General features: G+C 46.4%; 3 protein-coding genes across 3 annotated transcripts; 2 read left to right on the forward strand and 1 right to left on the reverse strand.

The window, feature by feature from the left end:
• Positions 1-3,338: 3,338 nt before the first annotated feature.
• On the forward strand, positions 3,339-4,678 carry LOC108158243 (lysosomal aspartic protease). Its single transcript, XM_017290476.2, has one exon. The coding sequence runs from the start codon at positions 3,364-3,366 to the stop codon at positions 4,603-4,605; it is 1,242 nt and encodes a 413-aa protein (XP_017145965.2). The 5' UTR covers positions 3,339-3,363; the 3' UTR covers positions 4,606-4,678.
• Positions 4,679-15,497: 10,819 nt separating this feature from the next.
• Positions 15,498-16,871, reverse strand: LOC117188091 (zinc finger protein 271-like). Its single transcript, XM_033391418.1, has 4 exons — positions 16,762-16,871; positions 16,591-16,701; positions 15,973-16,532; positions 15,498-15,917 (listed from the first exon to the last, which is right to left on the reverse strand). Exons 2-4 carry the CDS (start codon positions 16,657-16,659, stop codon positions 15,710-15,712), a joined length of 837 nt encoding a protein of 278 aa, XP_033247309.1. The 5' UTR covers positions 16,660-16,701; positions 16,762-16,871; the 3' UTR covers positions 15,498-15,709.
• Positions 16,872-17,068: 197 nt separating this feature from the next.
• Positions 17,069-19,317, forward strand: LOC117188090 (stress-activated map kinase-interacting protein 1). Its single transcript, XM_033391417.1, has 2 exons — positions 17,069-17,440; positions 17,581-19,317. The coding sequence occupies exons 1-2, from the start codon at positions 17,156-17,158 to the stop codon at positions 19,030-19,032; spliced, it is 1,737 nt and encodes a 578-aa protein (XP_033247308.1). The 5' UTR covers positions 17,069-17,155; the 3' UTR covers positions 19,033-19,317.
• The last annotated feature ends 265 nt before the right edge of the window (positions 19,318-19,582 follow it).

The following is a 19,582-nucleotide window of genomic DNA, read 5'->3' on the forward strand; positions in this document are numbered from 1 at the left end:
AATTGTGCGCGTAAAATGTAAAATGGCAACTTCAGCAACTGGCAACAGCCTTCCAAACGGAACTCAATTAAACCTCTCTTAGGCCTTTGTACGGGAATCTCGTGCAAAGGTTTTTCCTGACTGCTTTAATTAACGCCTGGAAGCAGATTCATTAACAGCCCAAAGGTCAGACGAGACCCAGGGAATATGCATAAATGAATGAATGCCACCTAGATACGAGTATGTCCGATTCTGTGCCTCTATGGGGTTTGTGGCTGCAGTTCACTGGAGCCCCGACTGTGATTTATGGCCCGCCTTTCACCGAATCTCCTTTAATTATGTGTAAATTCTCGCATATTATGAATAGAGGCAAAGCTTGCGCCTAGTTGGCGGCTGGAATTCCGCTTTAATCTTCGGCCACAGAATGGATTCCATCCGACGTGTTGCCTCACGCTCGACTGGCTGCAAGTGGCAAACAGAATTTGCCCGCAGGATGTGTGCTGTGGGTGCTGCCCCCTGCACCCTGCCCCCTGCCACCCGATCCGCTTAGCTGAGCCCCAGTCTCATCTCTGCTTTGGGGGCGAGGACTAATTAAATATTTGTTGTGCCAGGCTCTGACAACGCTGTAATTGTTGAAGGAAACTTTGGACATGCTCTTGAGGGGGAAATGGAACTTAAAGCTGTCAGAGAAAGCAGCGGTTCCACTGGCAATGGCTGTGCTGGCACTGGCACTGGCACTGGCACTGGCACTGGCACTGGTACATTTCAATTTCAATGTTCTCTATGCTAATCGAATTCAAGCAAAGCAATAGCTGCCAGTTGAAACTGTTCCTTTTTCCTGTTGGTGCCATCATTGCAGAATCACGTATACGTATTCGTCTGAAGTGGTATATTTCGCTTTCTTCCGTGGCCTAGTTACGGGCTATCAAATAGGAGAGGTTCCTGCTTTTACTAGAGAAAATCAATCAAATTTTGAGTGGCAAAGTGTTTGACATCCCCGTTCGCTTAATTGATTGCCCCATCAGCAGCAGAAACATCACAACTCTGGATATCCATCAATGCCAGAGTGAAAATCACATTAAACGCTTCTTAACTGTTTCATTGAGGAGAAGTTTACGCAGAGCAGAGTTTGATATGTTAATCGGGTCATAAGTTAATCAAATTATGCCCATTAAAAGCCGAAAACTGTTGTTACACCTTCATCTCACATTTGACTTTGCTGTGACTGTGACTGTGAAAAGTTGCTGGTTATTGATTAGTTTCAAACTTTATTTATCGCAAAATTATTCAATCCTCTGAAATTTAACACCTTCGTCAGAAGAAACTTTTCCATTTTCTCTCTATCCTGTGGGTCTTGTGGCATTGGCAATTTATTTACATATTTCAAGATGCAGCATTGACATTTGCAACACAGTAGCGGCAATAATGCATACCACAGAATACATACATAACTCGCTGTTTCTGGGTTACCGATACTGTGGCTTACTTTTAAGGTTCGGTGCTGGGGTTCGGAGCGAAAGTTTCTCTGGCGGTTTTGTGCGGAATGTAAAGCAAATCAATGAACAGCCCACAAAACTCCGTGCAGAAAGTTGGTTCTGTGTTGTTTCGGGATCTCTAATTGGCTCATAAATAATACAGCAAGGCAAAAAGTCAGTCTTGGGTACAGATAGTACTTATACGAGCATAGAGTGTGTCTAAACATACTTGAATGGAATCCATTTAAAGAGCAAGCCGCAACCTTTTCCCTTTTGCTGTTTTTGTGGGGAGAATACATGCACATATATTTTTCGGACGAATAGATGAAATGCTGAACGAGAGTTGGATGGTATAATTGGTTTTTGTGGGAAAGGGACCTGCACTTCTTGGCAACAACTTTTGGCCAGCTGCTGCGGTCTTTCCACTGTCCCTCTCCTTCATTACTTGTCAGTCCATCTCTTTCGTATTAGCAGCTGTAGACCGAAAAGGAACTCCATCTCCTTTTTTGGGAGGCCGAAAACCCAATTTATAAGCATCAAGGAATACAAAATGTGTTGACTGCTGCTGCTGTTGGCAATTTCCGCTTACCTTTTGCCTTTTTTGGCCACACCTTGTGGTGGACACAAAACTTTTTCTTTGCCAGAAATATCAACAAGTGTTGCCAAAGAAGTTTTCCACCCTACTGAATTCCTTTGGTGACATGACTTTTGACCCTGGCACATCTTCTGCGTGGCAGGACAAGCATCGCACCGAAATCCAAAAGTTTTCCTTCTTCCCTAATTGTGTTTGCCTAATTCAATGAGAGTCTCCTGCTTAACTGAATGCCACTTCAGGCTCGCTCCCCTGCCAACTAATGCAATTTGAATTTTTCCGATAATGTTATTTGCACAAGTTTCGCTTTCAATTAACGTGTCCAACATCAAAGCTACTGGGACAATCCTTTTTGGGCCTGAAACACAGCCCAGCATAGCACAGCACACGGCAGTAATTAATTGAGTTGACCTGCCTTCCCTCCTGCCTTGCTTCGGTGTTGATCGGCGATAAGAATAATGCAAAGGAGCACCGATATCATTGTTGTAGCCCCCCAACAGGGCGACCATTAGCGCAGGTGTGGCCTGTCACTGACAGACAGGACAGGAGCCTGAAGATGACAGAAAAGGACTCACTGAAATGGTTTTGGGATCTGCGAATCCGTTTCGTTCTTTCGTTTCGCTTCGCCACTTTTATGTCGGGCCTTAACTGTCAGAACTGTTATTGTCGCATTAGCCAGAATGTCGACGTTTTAATTGTAGGACATTTCGGCCAGACAACGGGGCGTATACAAATTGCGGCTTCTATGTATTTGCGGTCTGTCTGCCCTTGACAGAAGAATGTTACGGGTGAAGGTAAACCCATCAAAAAACACTTACAACACTGAACCAGCAAAGGGATACACATTCAAATTCGCAGCCAAGCAATTGAATACGGGACTGAGTGGATCTGGAACCTATGTGCAATCGAGCGGAGCAAAAGCAGCAACTGCAATTATGAGTACGAGTATTCACACATTCATTCACTGGAAATCCGATACCTTGACAGTTTTCGTATTGCAATAAAAAGCATTTTCCCTCACTCCCTGCCACCCCGCTCTGACCCGATTCAAAGGGAGTTCAATTGAAAAATCCCTTTTCAGAAATGTTTCACATTTCCAATTACAATGTCATGGACATTTTCGTGCTGTTTAATGCTCTATGGGTTGGCGCGGTGGTCTGGCATTTTCCTTGACCCGGCGTTAAGGCGCACTTCCCTTGAAGTGGTCCGTTTTGTAGGGTATTCCTTCGATGTAATTGGAATCTTGACATATGCACAGGGCCTACAGAATTGACTTGAATCGATTTGACTTTACCTCTGACTTTCACATCAACAATCATGTCTGATAGACATTGGATTCCAAAGGATATTCATTCCAGTATGTGGCTGTTATTTCTGTCCCTCATACTGCCGTCCATTGTGGCAGCCAGCCCCCTCACGGAGCTGTACCGTGTGCCCCTGCGTCGTTTTCCCTCGGCCCGGAATAGCTTCGTGCAGCTTGGCAAACGGATGGATCGATTGCGACTGAAGTACAACAGAGTGGATGGGCGCAGTCGGCCGAGAGGCGACTGGGAGGTGAGAAGCGAGCCACTGAGCAACTACATAGACGCTCAGTACTTTGGGCCGATCACCATCGGCAGCCCGCCGCAGACCTTCAAGGTGATCTTCGACACGGGATCCTCGAACCTGTGGGTACCCTCCACCAGCTGCGCCCCCACGATGGTGGCCTGCATGATGCACAGTCGCTACAACGCGCGGCAGTCGATCAGCCATCGCCGGAACGGTGTCCCCTTCGCCATCCACTACGCCAGCGTGAGTCTGGCCGGTTACCTCTCCAGCGACACGGTCCGGGTGGCTGGCCTGGAGATCCGGAATCAGACATTTGCAGAGGTCACCATGATGCCGAGCCCCCACTTCCTGGCAACAAAATTTGATGGGATATTCGGGCTGGCCTATCAAAGCATCTCCGTGCAGGGTGTTAAGCCTCCATTCTACGCGATAATGGAGCAGAAGCTCCTCAGCAACCCCGTGTTTAGTGTGTACCTCAACAGGGAGCATGAGCACCCAGAGGGGGGAGCACTGTTCTTCGGGGGATCCAATCCGAGGTATTACCGAGGCAACTTCACCTACGTTCCGGTGAGCCATCGCACCTACTGGCAGGTGAGGATGGAGGAGGTTATCATCAACGACCTGCGACTCTGCCAGCATGGCTGCGAGGTCATCATCGACACGGGGACCTCCAGTTTGGCCCTGCCCTACGACCTGGCTTTTCTCATCAACGAGTCGATAGGCGGAACACCCGCCGAGTATGGCCAGTACACTGTTCCCTGCGACCAGGTTCCGCAGTTGCCACGACTGACCTTTTGGCTCGGGAGTGGACAGTTCTTCCTGGACGGCAGCAACTACATCTTCCGCGACGTCTACCAGGATCGCGAGGTCTGCTCCTCGGCCATCATCGGCGTGGACCTGCCCTCGGCCAATGGTCCCCTGTGGATACTCGGGGACATCTTTCTGAGCAAATACTACACGGAGTTTGATATGGGCAATCATCGGATTGGATTTGCCGAGGCCAAGAACTAATCCAACTGTTTATTTTCTATGTGGTTAGTTCTTGTTGGAAAAGCATGAAGTTTCATTGCTCCATTAATATATACATATATATTTTGCAACTGTTGTTACAATCGAGCAAACCCGCTAGCAGGGGAAGGGATAGGGGGTTTTTGGGATTCTTCCAACAAGCTGTTGCTATTTTTGGGCACGTGTATGTCACGATATTCGGCCTGGAAGGCTGGGGCTGAAGGGGACTGAAATCAGAACGGAATTTTTTATTTTTTTATTACCTGCTCCCCCATGCATTATGCGAGTAGTACTTCCCTCTCCGCTGCCCTGCCTACTCCCAGTGTCCTTCGTGGGCGGAAGTTAATCAAAAATCGCTTGCAGCCAGATGATAGAGGGAGCCTGCTCTGGCATGGAGCTCTCCCTTGGGCGAACTGTGGATGTAATTGATTCCTTGGCAAAAACAATGTCTCTTTTGTCTGCCTTAGCTTCTTCCTTTTCCCCGTTGTGTCGCCTTTGGGACGGCTCTCCTTTCTGCCGGAATGGAATGCAAATTGTGAGCTTTAAAAGATCCAAATAAATAACTTTAAGTTTACGACTGACGCGTTGGAAAAGTTTATATTGGAACTCATTGTCCCAGTCCCTGTTTCTGTAGCGGTATCCGGTTTATATCAGTGGTTTCTGGCGGCTTTTACGATGCTGCCTAAAGAAAAACTGAGTATACCCTGGAAAAGAAAGCCAAGGAAAAGAGAATTCGCCAAGGGGTCACAGACGGTACAGCTAGCTCTGAGTGTGGCTCTGCAGCTCTCCAGAGTATCAGCTCTATCAAACAGTGTTTAACTACTTATAGTCATATACATAGTCATAAGTATATACAGCATTCTATGTACAACGTGTATGTACTTGTTCGTATTGGAATTGCCTTTTTTATGTGCACGCATCGATGGCGTTTGCCTTCAAACCTCCAGCTTTTCTTCGATGATTTTCTTTTCTGTTCTGTTTTTCTCTTGTTTTGGTGACTGCGGCGACTTTTTCATTTATTTTACTTTTGCCCAACGCTTCTCGCATTGACCTTTCCCCTTGGTCGGGAATGGGGCTTGCGGCTTACACGCTCTTTATGGTTACTCTCCGGGCCACAATTTTTTCGGCCTTTTTATGGCTTTCATTCACTTTCATTCATTCTCCAGATCGTGTACTGCCCCTCGCTCCAGATTTTTCTGGTTCTCCCTTTTATTTGCGGTTTTAAAAACTGTTGACTTTGATGGTCTTTGGTATACATACTTGTGTGTGTTCCTGCCGGGCCGAAACCTTTTGGATGCGTACCCTATGGGTGACCTTTTGGGGGTATTTATATTTTACGGAAACAGCAATACACTTGAAGATCCGACTCTGTGAAGTTCTACCGCAGGGTATCCTTTAGTCTTAATCTGTGCACTACCTTTCTCTAATCCAAATTCAAACCTGCATTGCTGTTTGTGCTCAACAAACCAACCAGATTCCTGGCAGATTCAGCATTAGTTGCGCAAATATTCGATAATAAATTGCCATTAGCCGCAAACGCCTTTCCGTACCCTCAAGGCTGGGGTTTTTTTTCAACTTGTAGAAGAGGTAAGTGTTTTCCATGGAAACGCTCTTAAGGGCTAAAGCGCTTGCTGCCATTTAAATGCTAAGCTGTTGGCTGACAAGCCGGATACTCGTCGTGGCTTGTGGCCTTATGCAACACCCATAATATCCTCCCACTGCCTCTGGACTGTGCAATAAGAAGAGCAGCCAGATTCTACTTTTTGCTGGAACACCGATAGCAGATTGCTGCCTTTTACCCATGGCCTTTGCGCAATCAACTGCGTTGGATGTCGGATGGCGAATGATGGCTGTAAAAGCCCCGTCACGCCCACCTGCTGTTCAGCTCATATCCTTTTGAGAGTGTTCAGGGCTTTTTGCATTCGATGTGGGAAGGTGCATGTTGATTGAATTTAACGTGAAATTCTTATGTCCGTCAAAGGAAGCAATAAAATGTGTGTATCTTTTCCACGGAAAGCGGACACACTCAGATATGTCAATAATTGTACATAAAGAAACGAAACAAAATACTTTGTAAAGAGAGACTGACGTCGGTCATGCATTTCGAGAGGTGAATGTAAAATCGAAGCAATTGGAACAGGATTACAAGGCATATCCTCTCGGTAGTTGCCAGGCTTTCAAAAATATTTCCATGACAAAAAAAGTGAGGTAATTGGCTCCATCCCCCATCTCATCCGCCAACTGGAAGCGGCTGTTGCTCGGGGGTAGTTTACTGTTCAGGCTGCTCATTTGTCCGTGTCCTGGCAGATAACCGGGGGATAGGCATCAGCACAAAGCAACCGCCAGCAGCAGGACCAGCAGAACTAAATCATTCGATAAGATTATGCACACAATCTCGTGCCAACAGCAGTGTCCTGTCCATGTCCCCAGACATTTCTATGCAAATTTATATATGTACTTTGTCGGGGCTGTTTTTATTAAATTCCTCATGGTCGGGTCCCTGCAATGCCTTGCCTAATGACCCTCAAAACTGGGCTAATGAGTCAATAAGCCAATTTATCCTACAAGCCATGAGATACGGTATACGGGACTGGGACTCTGCTTCTGCCTCAAAGTTGTTATGGCACTTAATTACTTTAATATGACATTTTGTGTGTGGTTTGTTATGTCAGGATACAAACGTTGGGGTGTGTTGAGGCATGCAACGGGGACTGGGCCACTGTGCCACTGTGCCACTGGTCGTTTACACACGAGCCTGTATTCGGCCTGTCGCTTGCTTGGATAGGCTTTTTGACAGTGGCCATGACCAGGACAGGTGCATGGGCACATCCGAATGCATTTCAAATGTCAATTAGCTTGGCAATTAATTTTGAGTGTACCTATGATGGCAAACGAAAACACACATGTTACGTCTTTGTCCTCTAAACAGATCTGTCTATCCTAGAAAAGGAAGACGGTGTACTCTTAGAAATGTACTTATTGTACACATATTGAGCATCGGCTGGGGTGGCAGTGGCACATAATGTCAGGGATCATTTATCAAATATCCTTTGTGTCTGCCAGGGCAAACATTAATCTAAGCGGCATGTAAGTAGCCTCCCGAGTGGGTTCAGACATCAGTTCGTGCACTTCTCTGTCCTTGAGTAGGGTGGAACTACAAGAACATCCCTCGAAGCCATTGAAAATGGCTCTGTCACAATATATTTTCTGTTAAGTAAGATTGCTCCTGCTCCTGCTGATGCTCCTGCTCTTGCTGTTGCTCCTCTGACTCATCCTATGCTCTTGAATGCCCCAAAATTGTTTCCATTTCGGGGTTTGGTCTTTAGTTTCAAGGACGCGCCCTCACAGCCTTCTAGTCACTTCCCACCAATGCTTGGCGGCAGACTGCTCTCATTTTTCACACATTACACATACGCCGTGTGCGCCGCTTCGTTGTTGTGCCTTCTGTCGTTTGTCGTAAGCGTTCGATTTGCTTGAACAAACGTGACAATCTTAACGCTAAATTACTTGAATTTTAAAATATCATGTGGCCAATATTTGGCGATGCCCGAAGACTAATGGGGAAACAAAGGCACCGCACACAATAGAATGAAAACAGTATTGATTCAATGGCTAATTACGAGCTGCACTTGTTTCCAGAGAATAATATGGAATTTTATAGTGACTTCATGTGGGATTTCCACTGCCCCAGGAGCTCGTATTCTGTACACCCTTTTGGATTTCCTCGAAGCCGTGTACAAATATTGAATATCCTGTCCCATCTGTCGAATCTCCACGGGGCTGTGCCATGAATACTAATTAGGGAGGGAGTCCGTTTACAGCGGAGAGCTTAAAATGGATTTCCCGGAAAGTGCTGCATAATAAAGCTAATCAGCCGTCAAGTCGAGTAGTCGCATTGAGTCCCTGAGCCCAGGTAACAGGGCGAAATTTGAATTTGAGTGGGAGTCCTGCGAATGCGTCGCATTTCGAGCTGACAACTGAACATAAAGTACTTAACCGATGGAAATCAGCTTAGTAAGCTGAGCTTACAGTTTTTAGCACTCCAACCGACACTGCAGCAAATCTGGCAGTGGCATTCACTCCACTCTGGCATGGGCTCTGGATATGTGCAGCGCCAGCTTGTATAGTGCCAGAAAGCCAGTCATCGTTGCATGGTATACCTGTCCGTTTGTTTGTTTGTGCAGCTGATGTTCCCCAAAAAAGTTCTGCGGCGCCTCGTTGCACAAAAAGAACAAAGTCATTGCCAGTTAGGCAACTTCCACTCCCATTCGCATTCCCTCTGGTCTGGACCCGAAGCCCGCAGAGATTTATGAAATCGAAAAAGTTACGACACTCGAACCAAGGTAAACGTGTAATTTTGCAACATTTGGGGGTCGAACCTTTTGGGGAAAATGCTGGAATGGCATACCCGGTAGTAGCAGGAGGAGAAAATCCATACTCCATTTCTACTGTCATTTTGAAATGCGATTGTTCCTGCCTGCCACAGCACTATAACAATACGAAATTTCTCAATGGATTCCTTCGACTCATGCATCTTAATGGCTTCGCCACTGGAATTCTGTTTAAAAGAGTTCCCCGACTGTTCAGCAATTCAAATCAACTGCCAGAAGAGGCTAGAGGGCAACAATGACTGGAGTGAGCTGCAGTTTGATTTATGCGCTCTGCACTTTTTGACAAAGTGTTTGCCATTCGACGACTGTCCCACTCGACCAAGTCTGCCAGTCCTGCAGTCAGCCCTGAGTGACAGTCAGAGTCAGTCAAGTGAAAGAAAGACAGATAGAGAGGCAGCTACTTCCGCCTTGTGACACTGTCCCATCTGCTGCTCCTGGACTTCCATTGAAGCAGCTACGTGCATTCGAAATGGCTCTGGGTATATGGCCATATCCATATCCCTCTGTGCCTTGGCTTCCGAGTGAAATTTTTTGCTTGAATTATGTTGTGTGCACAACAAATACTAAGAGCACACTGCATCACTTGCCTCCACCTATAAGTGGAAATCTTGAGGTCTTATGTTGGCAACACGAGTACATTAAGCTGCCATTCGCCCACCGACTATTTGTGAATTTTTTCTGCCTTTGACAAGTGAGTTTTCCGGATTTAACAAAGGAAATCTTCCGGGAAAAGCTAAAGTAACAGAAAACTTATTGCACCCTCTGTGGGCGCAGAGTGCCTGGTGAAAACTGTTTTAAAGGGGATATATGTAAATATTTATGTAGACACTCTGCCGTCCATCAGTAATGGTGAGAGGAATCATTACTGAAACTTTAATGCAGTGCTTCCGGCCGTAATGATTAATGAAAATGAATAGTTAAATTTGTAAAAAATTGTCGGCCAAAGTGGGCACTAATTACGCTTATTATGGCCGTCCGATAGCGCTGGATAATTTCCCCCCAGACATTCGGGGAAAACTCATTTCGGACCAGCATAAAAAATACATTGAAAATAAAAGCAACGCGAGTGTAAAAATAAACCCGTACAGGCATCTCAGGGTTTAAACTGGAGCGAAGGAAAAACATGCCACGCGTCGAGAGTTTTCCCAGAGAGTTTCTTTGTTTGCCAACATGACCCACTTTCTCGCTCTCTTTCTCTCCCTCTATATATACATATGTATATTTTTTCAAAACTCTCCTCTCTTCTTCTCCCTAAAAACTTTATATTTGCAAAATTTTCTTGCAGTTCTTTTTGTTTATTTTCACTGCCTGTTGTTTTTCCTGTTTACGAGCAGCTGCCTCTCATTAGAATGTAAACGAAAAGGGCTTACCGAAAGATAAATTCGCAGAGAAAATCTCGATTTCCCATGTGAAGGTGTATTCCCCAACTTCATAAGACACGGGATCAAGGAATCAGTATCAAATCAAGTCCTAGTTTCCACCCAACTGATTAGCTTTGATCGGGGTCAGTCGCTCGATTGAGATGGCTAGGATCTCCGATGATAAATGAATGGAAAAGATTGAGTCATCGCTGGAGTGGCCCTCAAGCTCAACCAGGCACAGATTACAGATTTAGCCAAGCATATTGTTTGCTACCAAAGATGACAAACGGAATTCCAATCGAAAATCGAGTGCGATGAAAATGTTTGATGTGCAAATCCTCAGAGATTTCTCCCCAAATTCTCAATCTCCATCTCTTTGGTTTCCAGTAGAGACCAACGAGAGGGGGATACTGTCAGAGATGTTCCCTTTTTTCATTTACAAATTGTGTGCGAAAATTTGTGGCACGCATTTGGTCTGACTTGCCCCAAATGGACTCGAATGTGTGGCATCCTGACTGGCTTTCTGCCCCCATTCTGCCCTAAACGATGAGCATTTAGTTCCACATCAACGGCAGCTTTCAGACAGCTGTAAAATATTTGAGGCAATCACCGAAGCCATAATAGAGAGTGGTTTTCCTTTCTTTTCTTATATGGCGTGCGAGAGATGGAGGGAAAATTGTCTGCAATTTCCGCTTGTATATTAAAAATGTGGCAAGCAAATTGAAATATTCCTCGGCTTACCTAGGCTCTCTCTCTCTCTCCACATACTCGACTCGGATCTCCAACTTCTGTGAGCCATAAATCTTGGCCTAAGCCAGAGCTGGAGCTCGTGGACTCATGTGCCCGGGACTCCTTTCCCTTAATGGCCGAGCAAAATGTATTTATCTAAAATTATCCCCGAACAAAGTATGTTCTTTGTCAACGCAAAGCTGCTTTCGAAATTTATGCCATCGCCGCACAAAAATAGAATGCAAACACTCGAAATTGAGTTTTAATAACAGAGGAGCCAGCAAATACAATATGAAAAGGGAATCAAATGAAATATTTAATGAGACATTAATACGCAGTAATCTCGTTTGTAATTAGAAGCGGGTCCCGGTCGACTCTCTGTAATTTCTGTATTATTTGTAGTCCAAATACAGCGTTATGCAGTGGTTGGTTGTGGCTGGGTCTGGGGTTTGTGGTTCTACTTCAGTCTGTTGCTCATATTTGAATATATATTGAATTTTATGTGGCTCTCATTTAAAATTCAAATCAATAACAAAATCTGCAGAGCTAATCAATATTTTCAACGGAGAGCATGGGAAAGAAAGCAATAAGCAACGATAGAACAAAGAAGGGAATACCCCCCCACTCACAGCTTCAAACTTTTAGTGCAGTTCCACAGCTGCGTCCAGCAGGCGTATACGCAATATTGTCTCTTAATGCTCCTGCACAACCCCATATGCCACTGCCATGCACCACCTTCTAATCAACGAGGCAAACAGTCTATGCAACCGATAAACAATCCTCATAATGAAGACCGCAGTACCCCCAACGGAGATACTCGTAGTTAGCACTCAAGGATTGGAACCCGAACTCGAACCGGACGCAGACACGCACCGAAGCGGACGTGGGAAGATGGCTGCCACTGACACGGACAAACCAACTCGATTGCCGCAACAATTAAATGAATTGCCATCACAGAACACACAGAGAAAGGTACAAAATCCCATTTTTCTGAATGTGAACGTCTCTATCGTACTTAATCTATTGCACAATTGTGGAAATCTCTTTTGCAACTGTTCTCCAGGTAGTTCATCTTCATGTCCGAATCGGAATAACAAATTAGACAGCGAATGTAAGGGAGGGCGGACGTGAGGGGATGTCCGGCATTCAAGCAACTCATAAAATATTTATGAACTATGTGCACTGTGGACGATGGGCCAGATGACCGAGCAACCCTTTGATATGCAAAGGGAGTGGAAGGCGGCATTCCCGGCAGCCGAGAATTTAATTTGTTTAATGCCACCAGGGGATTTAATGCTATGAATGAAACAAACGAATGCCATTTAATATCTGTTGACCTAATTTATTCAAATATGTGTGTCGCCTGCTGTGCAGTCCTCTACTTTGCATGTGCAACGGGTCAACAGCTTGGACGCTTCGTTTCAATCTGTGTCAAGTGGCGCACTGGACGACAACACCACAACAGCATCCTGCCCCATCCATGAGTGATGGGTGTGCACATTTCGACTATTTAACGCACATAAATTTCCATTATCCAAGGCTAAGTTGTGGTCATTGTTGGGGCACGTACCCGCTTAACACTTTTATCTTCATTTGCCGAGTGAAAGGCGTCAAAAGGGAATGAACTGATTCTCAGATAAACGAGAGGATACGCTTCTGCAAGGGTGTTTATAGTTTCGGCTCTTTAGATTTCCCTTCGTTGTATTCAGATCTATCTCTAATCGCATTACGTTAGTGTCAGAGTCCAATGTGTTGATTGCCTAAACAGGCAGCCACTCAGGCAAACAAAGTCATAAGCAATTGCCTCAAGTTCCATTTCATGCCCCAAAATGATGACACCCGAAATTCCAACTCATGGCAATTATATTGGCCCCGAGAGGCGGGCCCCGATTAAGCCAGTGACAGTTCTCCACACAATGGTGGGATACGAGTGTTCCTGCCACCTGGCCTTCTGCCCGCTGGGTGCTTTGCACATTTCCCAAATTAACCTGCCCCGAAACCCACTCACGCACACACAGCGCCAGGCGGGGCCGTTAGTTTAAGCGGGCTGCGTGTTTGACAACCATCCTGCATATGTGTGTGGCAGTGTGGAAACCATTTCTATTGCCTTTCCATGGAGGAGAGACACAAACACACAGACACAGAAGGACAAACCGTCTGTGATTGTCACGTTTCGACAGTCAAAACATCCGCTGTGAGTGGCATACGCAAAATACAAGGCCAATACAAAAGGCAAAAACATATCAAATACTCCTAAATACGAATATCCTGGAGAAGCAATGACTTCATTTGGATAGATTTCGCACACATGTATGTATGTACCTCCCAGATCCAAAAGATTCTATTGAAATCTGTTTACATACTTTGGACAATCGAATGGGGATTCTCGTATCTGTTCGGATGGCCGTTATTTCTGTTGTTCTGCTGCAATAAAATTCAATTGCCGTCTGCCATATGTCTAATTATAGTTCATCCGCACCGATGGCCCGAAGCAGAAAATAACAGAACCAACACGCAATCGGTTTTGTTAGGTTTGCTGCATCGGGGCATGTAAAACTCAATTATGGTAGACTTTTGTGGCATATTAGAGTGCAAAAACCGCAGTGCTCTTGGTCGATTGCATTTGGATACGCCCCCCTCACGTGTGTCTGTCGCTGCCTCAAAACGACTGCTCCATGTGGGTCTGGTAGCTGGCTCTGATGTTGTCGCTGGCAGCAACTTGGCGGCCATAATGTGTGGCCACTAACGTCAAAGCGATGCCAGCCCGAACACCGACACAGGAGCACCGAACATCTTTTCAGCTAGTGTTCTGTGGCTTCTTCCAGTGACTGCCGTTGACTTGGCTACCATTTTGCGGTTTCTACTTGTACTTGGAACGGCAGTGCCACCACCAAACAAGCCATAGCTGATAATGATGATGATGGCTGAACATTTGCCAAATCAATTTAGGACATGCGGGCTGTCCTTCCTCCCTGTGGTGTGCGTGGACGTTGGCATAAAATATCTCAAAAGGAAATTGGCTTTAAAGTGTTTTTAACAGCGGCTCTAAGCAACTTTAGGGCGTAACTTAACCGTTTAAAGTTGAAAACTGCGGAATATATTGAATGCCACAAACGTTACGAATTCCGTTGCCTATCTTCAGGCGTCTCATGCCTCAAGTGTCCACAAATGTTGGTCTCTGTTTGTCTTTGTCAACTTTCATGACACCCAGAACTCATTACCCCTGCCTTGGGCATTGTGAGGTCACAGCTGCCACCACCAGTCCCTTCTGAATGTTTGTGCATCCCCATTTGATTATTTGCATGCTGCGCGGCGTTGGCCAAATAACCGATGACGACCGATGGGGGGATCGAACGGCTATGGCCATACAATCCCGGTGAACAAATATTTGTGCTACAAAAAAAAGTACAGTCCAATAGAGTCCGCGAATAGGACCCGCTATTGATTTCATTTAAAAACACACTCGGGGAAATCTGCAACGGACATTCAAGCCATGAAAACGGAAACATATATGTATGTATGTATGTAGGTATGAGAGCAGCATTGAGAACTCGCCAGGCAGTGGCACTAATAAATTTATAACAAATGACATTGGCCAGCCTAATAAATGTGGACCTATTAGTCCGAGGCTCCAGGCAGTGGCGAGTCGAGCCAATTGAACGCACACACAATCCACAAGCATATACGTGTGGGTAAAGAGGGATAATGTAGCAGGACAACGATGTGAACATGAAATATTATTGCCCGGAGAGCGAAAGTAGCAGAGGAGAGGTACAAATAGTTTGATTTACTGGCGCTGCAGCAGCAAAAACGAGGAGAGCCAGAGCGCCCAAGGACATGCATGGCCCAGGGCTGTCATCCGGGTGCTGATAACAACGACTCTCCGATCAATTATGGTTCCATGTATGGTTCCTGTGGTTTCTGCTGCTGGTGGCTTGTAAACAAGTCCGGAACGTGCCCTTAATTATTTTCAATCAAATAACCAAGAATATAGGATAAATCAGTGGAACATATGTATAAATTACCGCCCTGTCAGGCAGCTATGGCAGATATCTCTCTTTAACCATCTCTCTGCGTTGCGATTGACTTTTCGTGCCTTTAAGGAGAGTCTTTTCCAATGTTAATGACACAAGAATGTTTGCCAGGGAGGAGAATTTTACAGCTGCAGTAAATGTTCCATTAAAGCGACATATTACGCACTGCACATGTTCGGAACTTACGCACGAGCGATTCCGTTTAATGATGTGACAATGAAATTCAGCAAAAATCATATGGGCCATAAAATCACACATAAACCGTGTAGTTAAGGGCTTTTAGAGCTACTAAAGCCATAGCAGCCATCATCCATTATCCCCATACAATGTAAACAGAAATCGGGCTGATTAAGCAGACAAAAACTGATAATATACTCATATATTAAGTATATTTACTGCATTTATTGCTGTATTTCAGTGGAGAACTAGGTTGGTTTGGCCAGCATATGGTATATAGTATGAATAATTCATGCAATGGTTTTTACAATTTTCCAGACGCGTTTTCATTGCTATTTGTATGTGTAGGTGTAGGTGTGGCTCTGTGTGTGGTTGTTTCTGTAATTATGACCGTGTGTCTATCATTATCGCAACTCTAATGTGTAGTCTCGATTATGATCTCGTGCGTGTCCAGGTCGGGCACCGCAAACTTCATGGGCAAATAGTCATCGGGATGCATGTGGGACATTTGATTGACCTCTAGTGCGGCCCGCTCATTATCCTCATTGCATTTGCTCTCGTGCTTCTCGTAGTCAATGAACGTATCGAAAATAGCTCGACAAACCATGCACTCAAAGAAACTCCTGAAAGAGGGAAATACATTAGTACTTGGGAGTAGGATGGTCGTAGATTCCTTACGGTTTCTGCTCCGCTTCGAGACGTTCCCTCGCCAGGGCCGCCGCCGCTCGAATCGACGCAGGCACATCGACGTCCACGCCCTCCTTGATGTGCGACTGAAGGTGACGCTTGAAGTTTGAGAGCTGGGTGAACCCCTTTTCACAGTAATTGCACTGGTAGGGCTTGGCGTTGAGGTGTCCGAGCTTGTGCTTCTTAAGGTTCACGAGCTGGGAGAAGTAGCGCCCACACCGCTGACATCGGAACGGCTTCTCACCGGTGTGTGTCATTTTATGGCGCTTCATGTTGCTCTGCTGCGTGAAGGACTTGTTGCAGAAGTTGCACGTGAACGGCCGCTCGCCACTGTGGACCGCGAAGTGGCGCTGAAGGTTGACTGCCTGGGCAAACGCCTTCGAGCATATGTTGCAGACAAACGGCCGCACGTCGTTGTGCACCTTCATATGGCGATCCAGGTTGCCCGAGTTGCAAAAACTCTTTGCACAAAGCTTGCATTCATAGGTAGTTTTGTTGTGATTATGAACCTCCTGGCGGTGAAGGGTCTGGTCGCGTTTGCTCTTGAACGTCTGTAGTAAGAAATCGTTCGTGAGTTTAGGAAATATACCAATTCATGAAGATACTTACGCGGTCGCAACGCTTGCAGCTAAACTGATTGACCGCAGTCTCGTCGAATTCAACCTCGATGCCCGCCATTTTAACCCTTGCTACAACATTGAGGCGATGCAGTTATGTGTACTGAAAAAGTTGAGCATACTGTAATTGCAGTCTGTGCACGAGAACATCGCGAAAACTTACTTTGAAACTAATCTGAAATTGTCTAATTTTCGCGTCTGGAAAAAGTCATATGGTGGGCAAGAGTGTGACCACAGCAGCCGAAGAAAATACCGAAAAAATACCACGCCACTTCTGGATCGAAATCGTTTGTTACTGGACCACTTGTAATGGTTATCTAATGCATAGAAAATTCAGATTTTACATCTAGTTCATTGCGAAATGTTCAATTATATATGGTTTTTGTCATGGACTACTTTGTTTAAGTACAGTGTGGTAGCCGTGACTGCGCTATATAAAAATACCTGCGATAAGTCACTGGTTCACAGTTTGTGGGACGCGCTAGTGTATTTTGCTCGATGCAGAGATAAATAGAAGTAAAAGTAATTTACAAAAATAAAACCATTTGTCTTCAAACATGGCCACCTACTCAAACCAGCATTGGCTGCTGTCCCACATACGCAACTCCTTCATCTCAACCGACGACACCGGGATGTGCGAGACCGTGATGCTGAGCGATGACATGCCAAAGCATTATTTGAGAAAATTCAACTCTTCGGCTGGGGTGGAATCTCACAGGCGGAGACCGTTGAAGCCGCCGCTGGCCAGTGCACTACCGGACAGAAATACACGGCATCCGGATGCGCCAATGCAGGAAGTGGACTTTATGTGCTACCCCGGACTGGACCTGAGCGATGATGAGGTAATATCAAATAATCCAGCGATTGGAGCAGACTACGGGGCGTGTGAAATTTGTTTTCGTCTAGATCTGCTTTCGACTGGCCTTAATTAACGAACGTAACTATGCACCTATTTTTAATTAATTAATGAATTTCTATTTAGGAGGACATGTCGACACACTCGTTCGACATTCAGATGTACCCCGAGGTGGGGGCGCACCGTTTTCGGTCCAACACTGCCCAAAAGCTGGAGAAACTGGACATTGCCAAGAGGAGGGCGGCGCGCATCAAGAGCATTAACTACAACGAGGAAGTGCAGCCGCCCGACGACAAAGATTTCTTCAAGCGCAAGGAAATACCAAATATCAAGCCAACCATCCCAAAGGAGAAAAAGGCGAACGATGATGAGCTGTCCGACGAAGGGGTGCAGAGCATGTTGACGGAGCAACTGGCGAAGAGCCCCAAGCAGACGCAAAACAAGTTCATCGAGTTCGCCCGCTTCGATGGCACCTCTCAGGTGGGCATGCAGACGAAGCGCATCAATGTCTATCTAAACATGCTGCCAGAGCCAGACCGCAACTATCCCCTAAAGGTCTGCGTGCTCTCCACTGCCAAGATCCAGGAGGTGATTGGTTTCGTCTGCTATAAGACCTCCCTGCAGTATCCAGATGTGCCACTGAAATCGTTGCAGCACTATGGCCTCTACATGACCGAGGACAACGACGACATGGAAGACTTCCCGCCTCTAGACAATCGCGAGCCTTGCTCAAAGTTTGGATTTTCGCACCTGACTCTCGCAGAGCGGCGTCCCTTGGCGCCCGTCACCAGGGTGGACTACCCCGGACAGCTGGGCAACAAATCGATGACCTCCGAGGATGATAAGGCCACTTTGGCCGATGCAGCGTTAAGGGCTCTGAAGAATATCACGTTAAACGGAGGAGCAGCCGATCCAGGTGAAGGAGCAGTCGGAGGCGAAGAGGGAGACGGAGACGGAGATGACAGTCCGCATGACAATGTCAAGGAGTACGAGAAGCGCTTGCTCAATCACAACGATATGCTGGAGGCACCCATGCATCGCAGCTTCCGCCTAAACATCATCGACAAGCGATTCTTCAAGTCCGACGTCACGTTGGGCATCTCCGGCGAGAGGATCGAGATCGACCAGTATAAGAATGCCAAGTTCTGGCCGCAGAAAAAGCCCGTTTCCACGCCCATCGATTTGGTGGCCCATTGCGAGATTGTGGAGAGGCGCCACCTGAAGGCTCTGCTTCGTATCTGGCTAAAGTCAAATTCCTCCTCTTCCTCCCTGCCTTCCGGCTGCACCTCGGCGCCCATCAATGCCAGCGTGACCACGCTAAACACGGGCACGGGCAGCAGCAGTGCCGGGATCGCCCACTCCCCAAGCAGTCCGGGAAACTCTTTCGGCTTCTTCATGACCAGCAATATTCGATTTAAGCACTACGACTTCGACACTGACACCCACACAGCCGAGCAGATCAACAGCAAGCTTAACTGCATCCTGGAGATGCGGTCCAGTGAGCTGCGGCGGGAGTTCCTGCAGCAGCGTGAGCGCAAACAGGAGCGGCAGCAGGTGAAAAAGCAGCTCAAGTTGTAGTATTTATTCCTGTGGCGGCGTCTCCTGCGAGAAAAGCTGCTCGTGTGCCTAGCAAGCGGGCCTCTGTCTTCGCCAGAGCCACCGCCTCCCCCTTCGACTAAGCCTAAATCCTACGCCTAAGCCTCCGCCTCCGCCTGCGCCTGCGCCTACTGTTCGATAAGTTGTATTATGTAGTTGCTAACTAAAGATTGTGTTACACATGTTTAAAATAGCCTGTAAGTATTTATTGAACTCACTTAACTACGAAAGCCCAATCCCGAATATAAACCCACGCATTAAAGTTCATTCCACGTGTGTTTACTGTCGATCCGATCTCCACGTCAGAGACGCGGTGCAGCCAGCCAGCTTCCGCCTCGACTGCTTCCAGCGACTGCAGCGCGATTTCCATGCGGCTTACTAGTGTTTTGTGCTTCCGATTTGCTCGCTCCCTCGCTCTGGCATTGCAATGGCCCGCAATCAAAGTGCAATTAATCTAGCAGCCGCCCCAGACGGGCACGGGCCTAACGGTAGTCTGTATTATTGCATATTGTTCGTTTTCTAAAGTTTATTT

The sequence above is a fragment of the Drosophila miranda genome, chromosome 3 (assembly GCF_003369915.1).
Source record: "Drosophila miranda strain MSH22 chromosome 3, D.miranda_PacBio2.1, whole genome shotgun sequence".
NCBI classification, from domain to species: domain Eukaryota; kingdom Metazoa; phylum Arthropoda; class Insecta; order Diptera; family Drosophilidae; genus Drosophila; species Drosophila miranda.

What these genes read in the sequence shown, in the direction of transcription:
- LOC117188090 (XM_033391417.1), top strand. Translation starts at nt 17,156, where the DNA reads ATGGCCACCTACTCAAACCAGCATTGGCTGCTGTCCCACATACGCAAC. An exon ending in TGGACCTGAGCGATGATGAG is followed by an intron (nt 17,441 to 17,580) that starts GTAATATCAAAT and finishes ATTTCTATTTAG; the next exon opens with GAGGACATGTCGACACACTC.
- LOC117188091 (XM_033391418.1), bottom strand. Translation starts at nt 16,659, where the DNA reads ATGGCGGGCATCGAGGTTGAATTCGACGAGACTGCGGTCAATCAGTTT. An exon ending in GCTGCAAGCGTTGCGACCGC is followed by an intron (nt 16,533 to 16,590) that starts GTAAGTATCTTC and finishes TTCTTACTACAG; the next exon opens with ACGTTCAAGAGCAAACGCGA. An exon ending in CTCGAAGCGGAGCAGAAACC is followed by an intron (nt 15,918 to 15,972) that starts GTAAGGAATCTA and finishes TCCCTCTTTCAG; the next exon opens with GAGTTTCTTTGAGTGCATGG.
- LOC108158243 (XM_017290476.2), top strand. Translation starts at nt 3,364, where the DNA reads ATGTCTGATAGACATTGGATTCCAAAGGATATTCATTCCAGTATGTGG.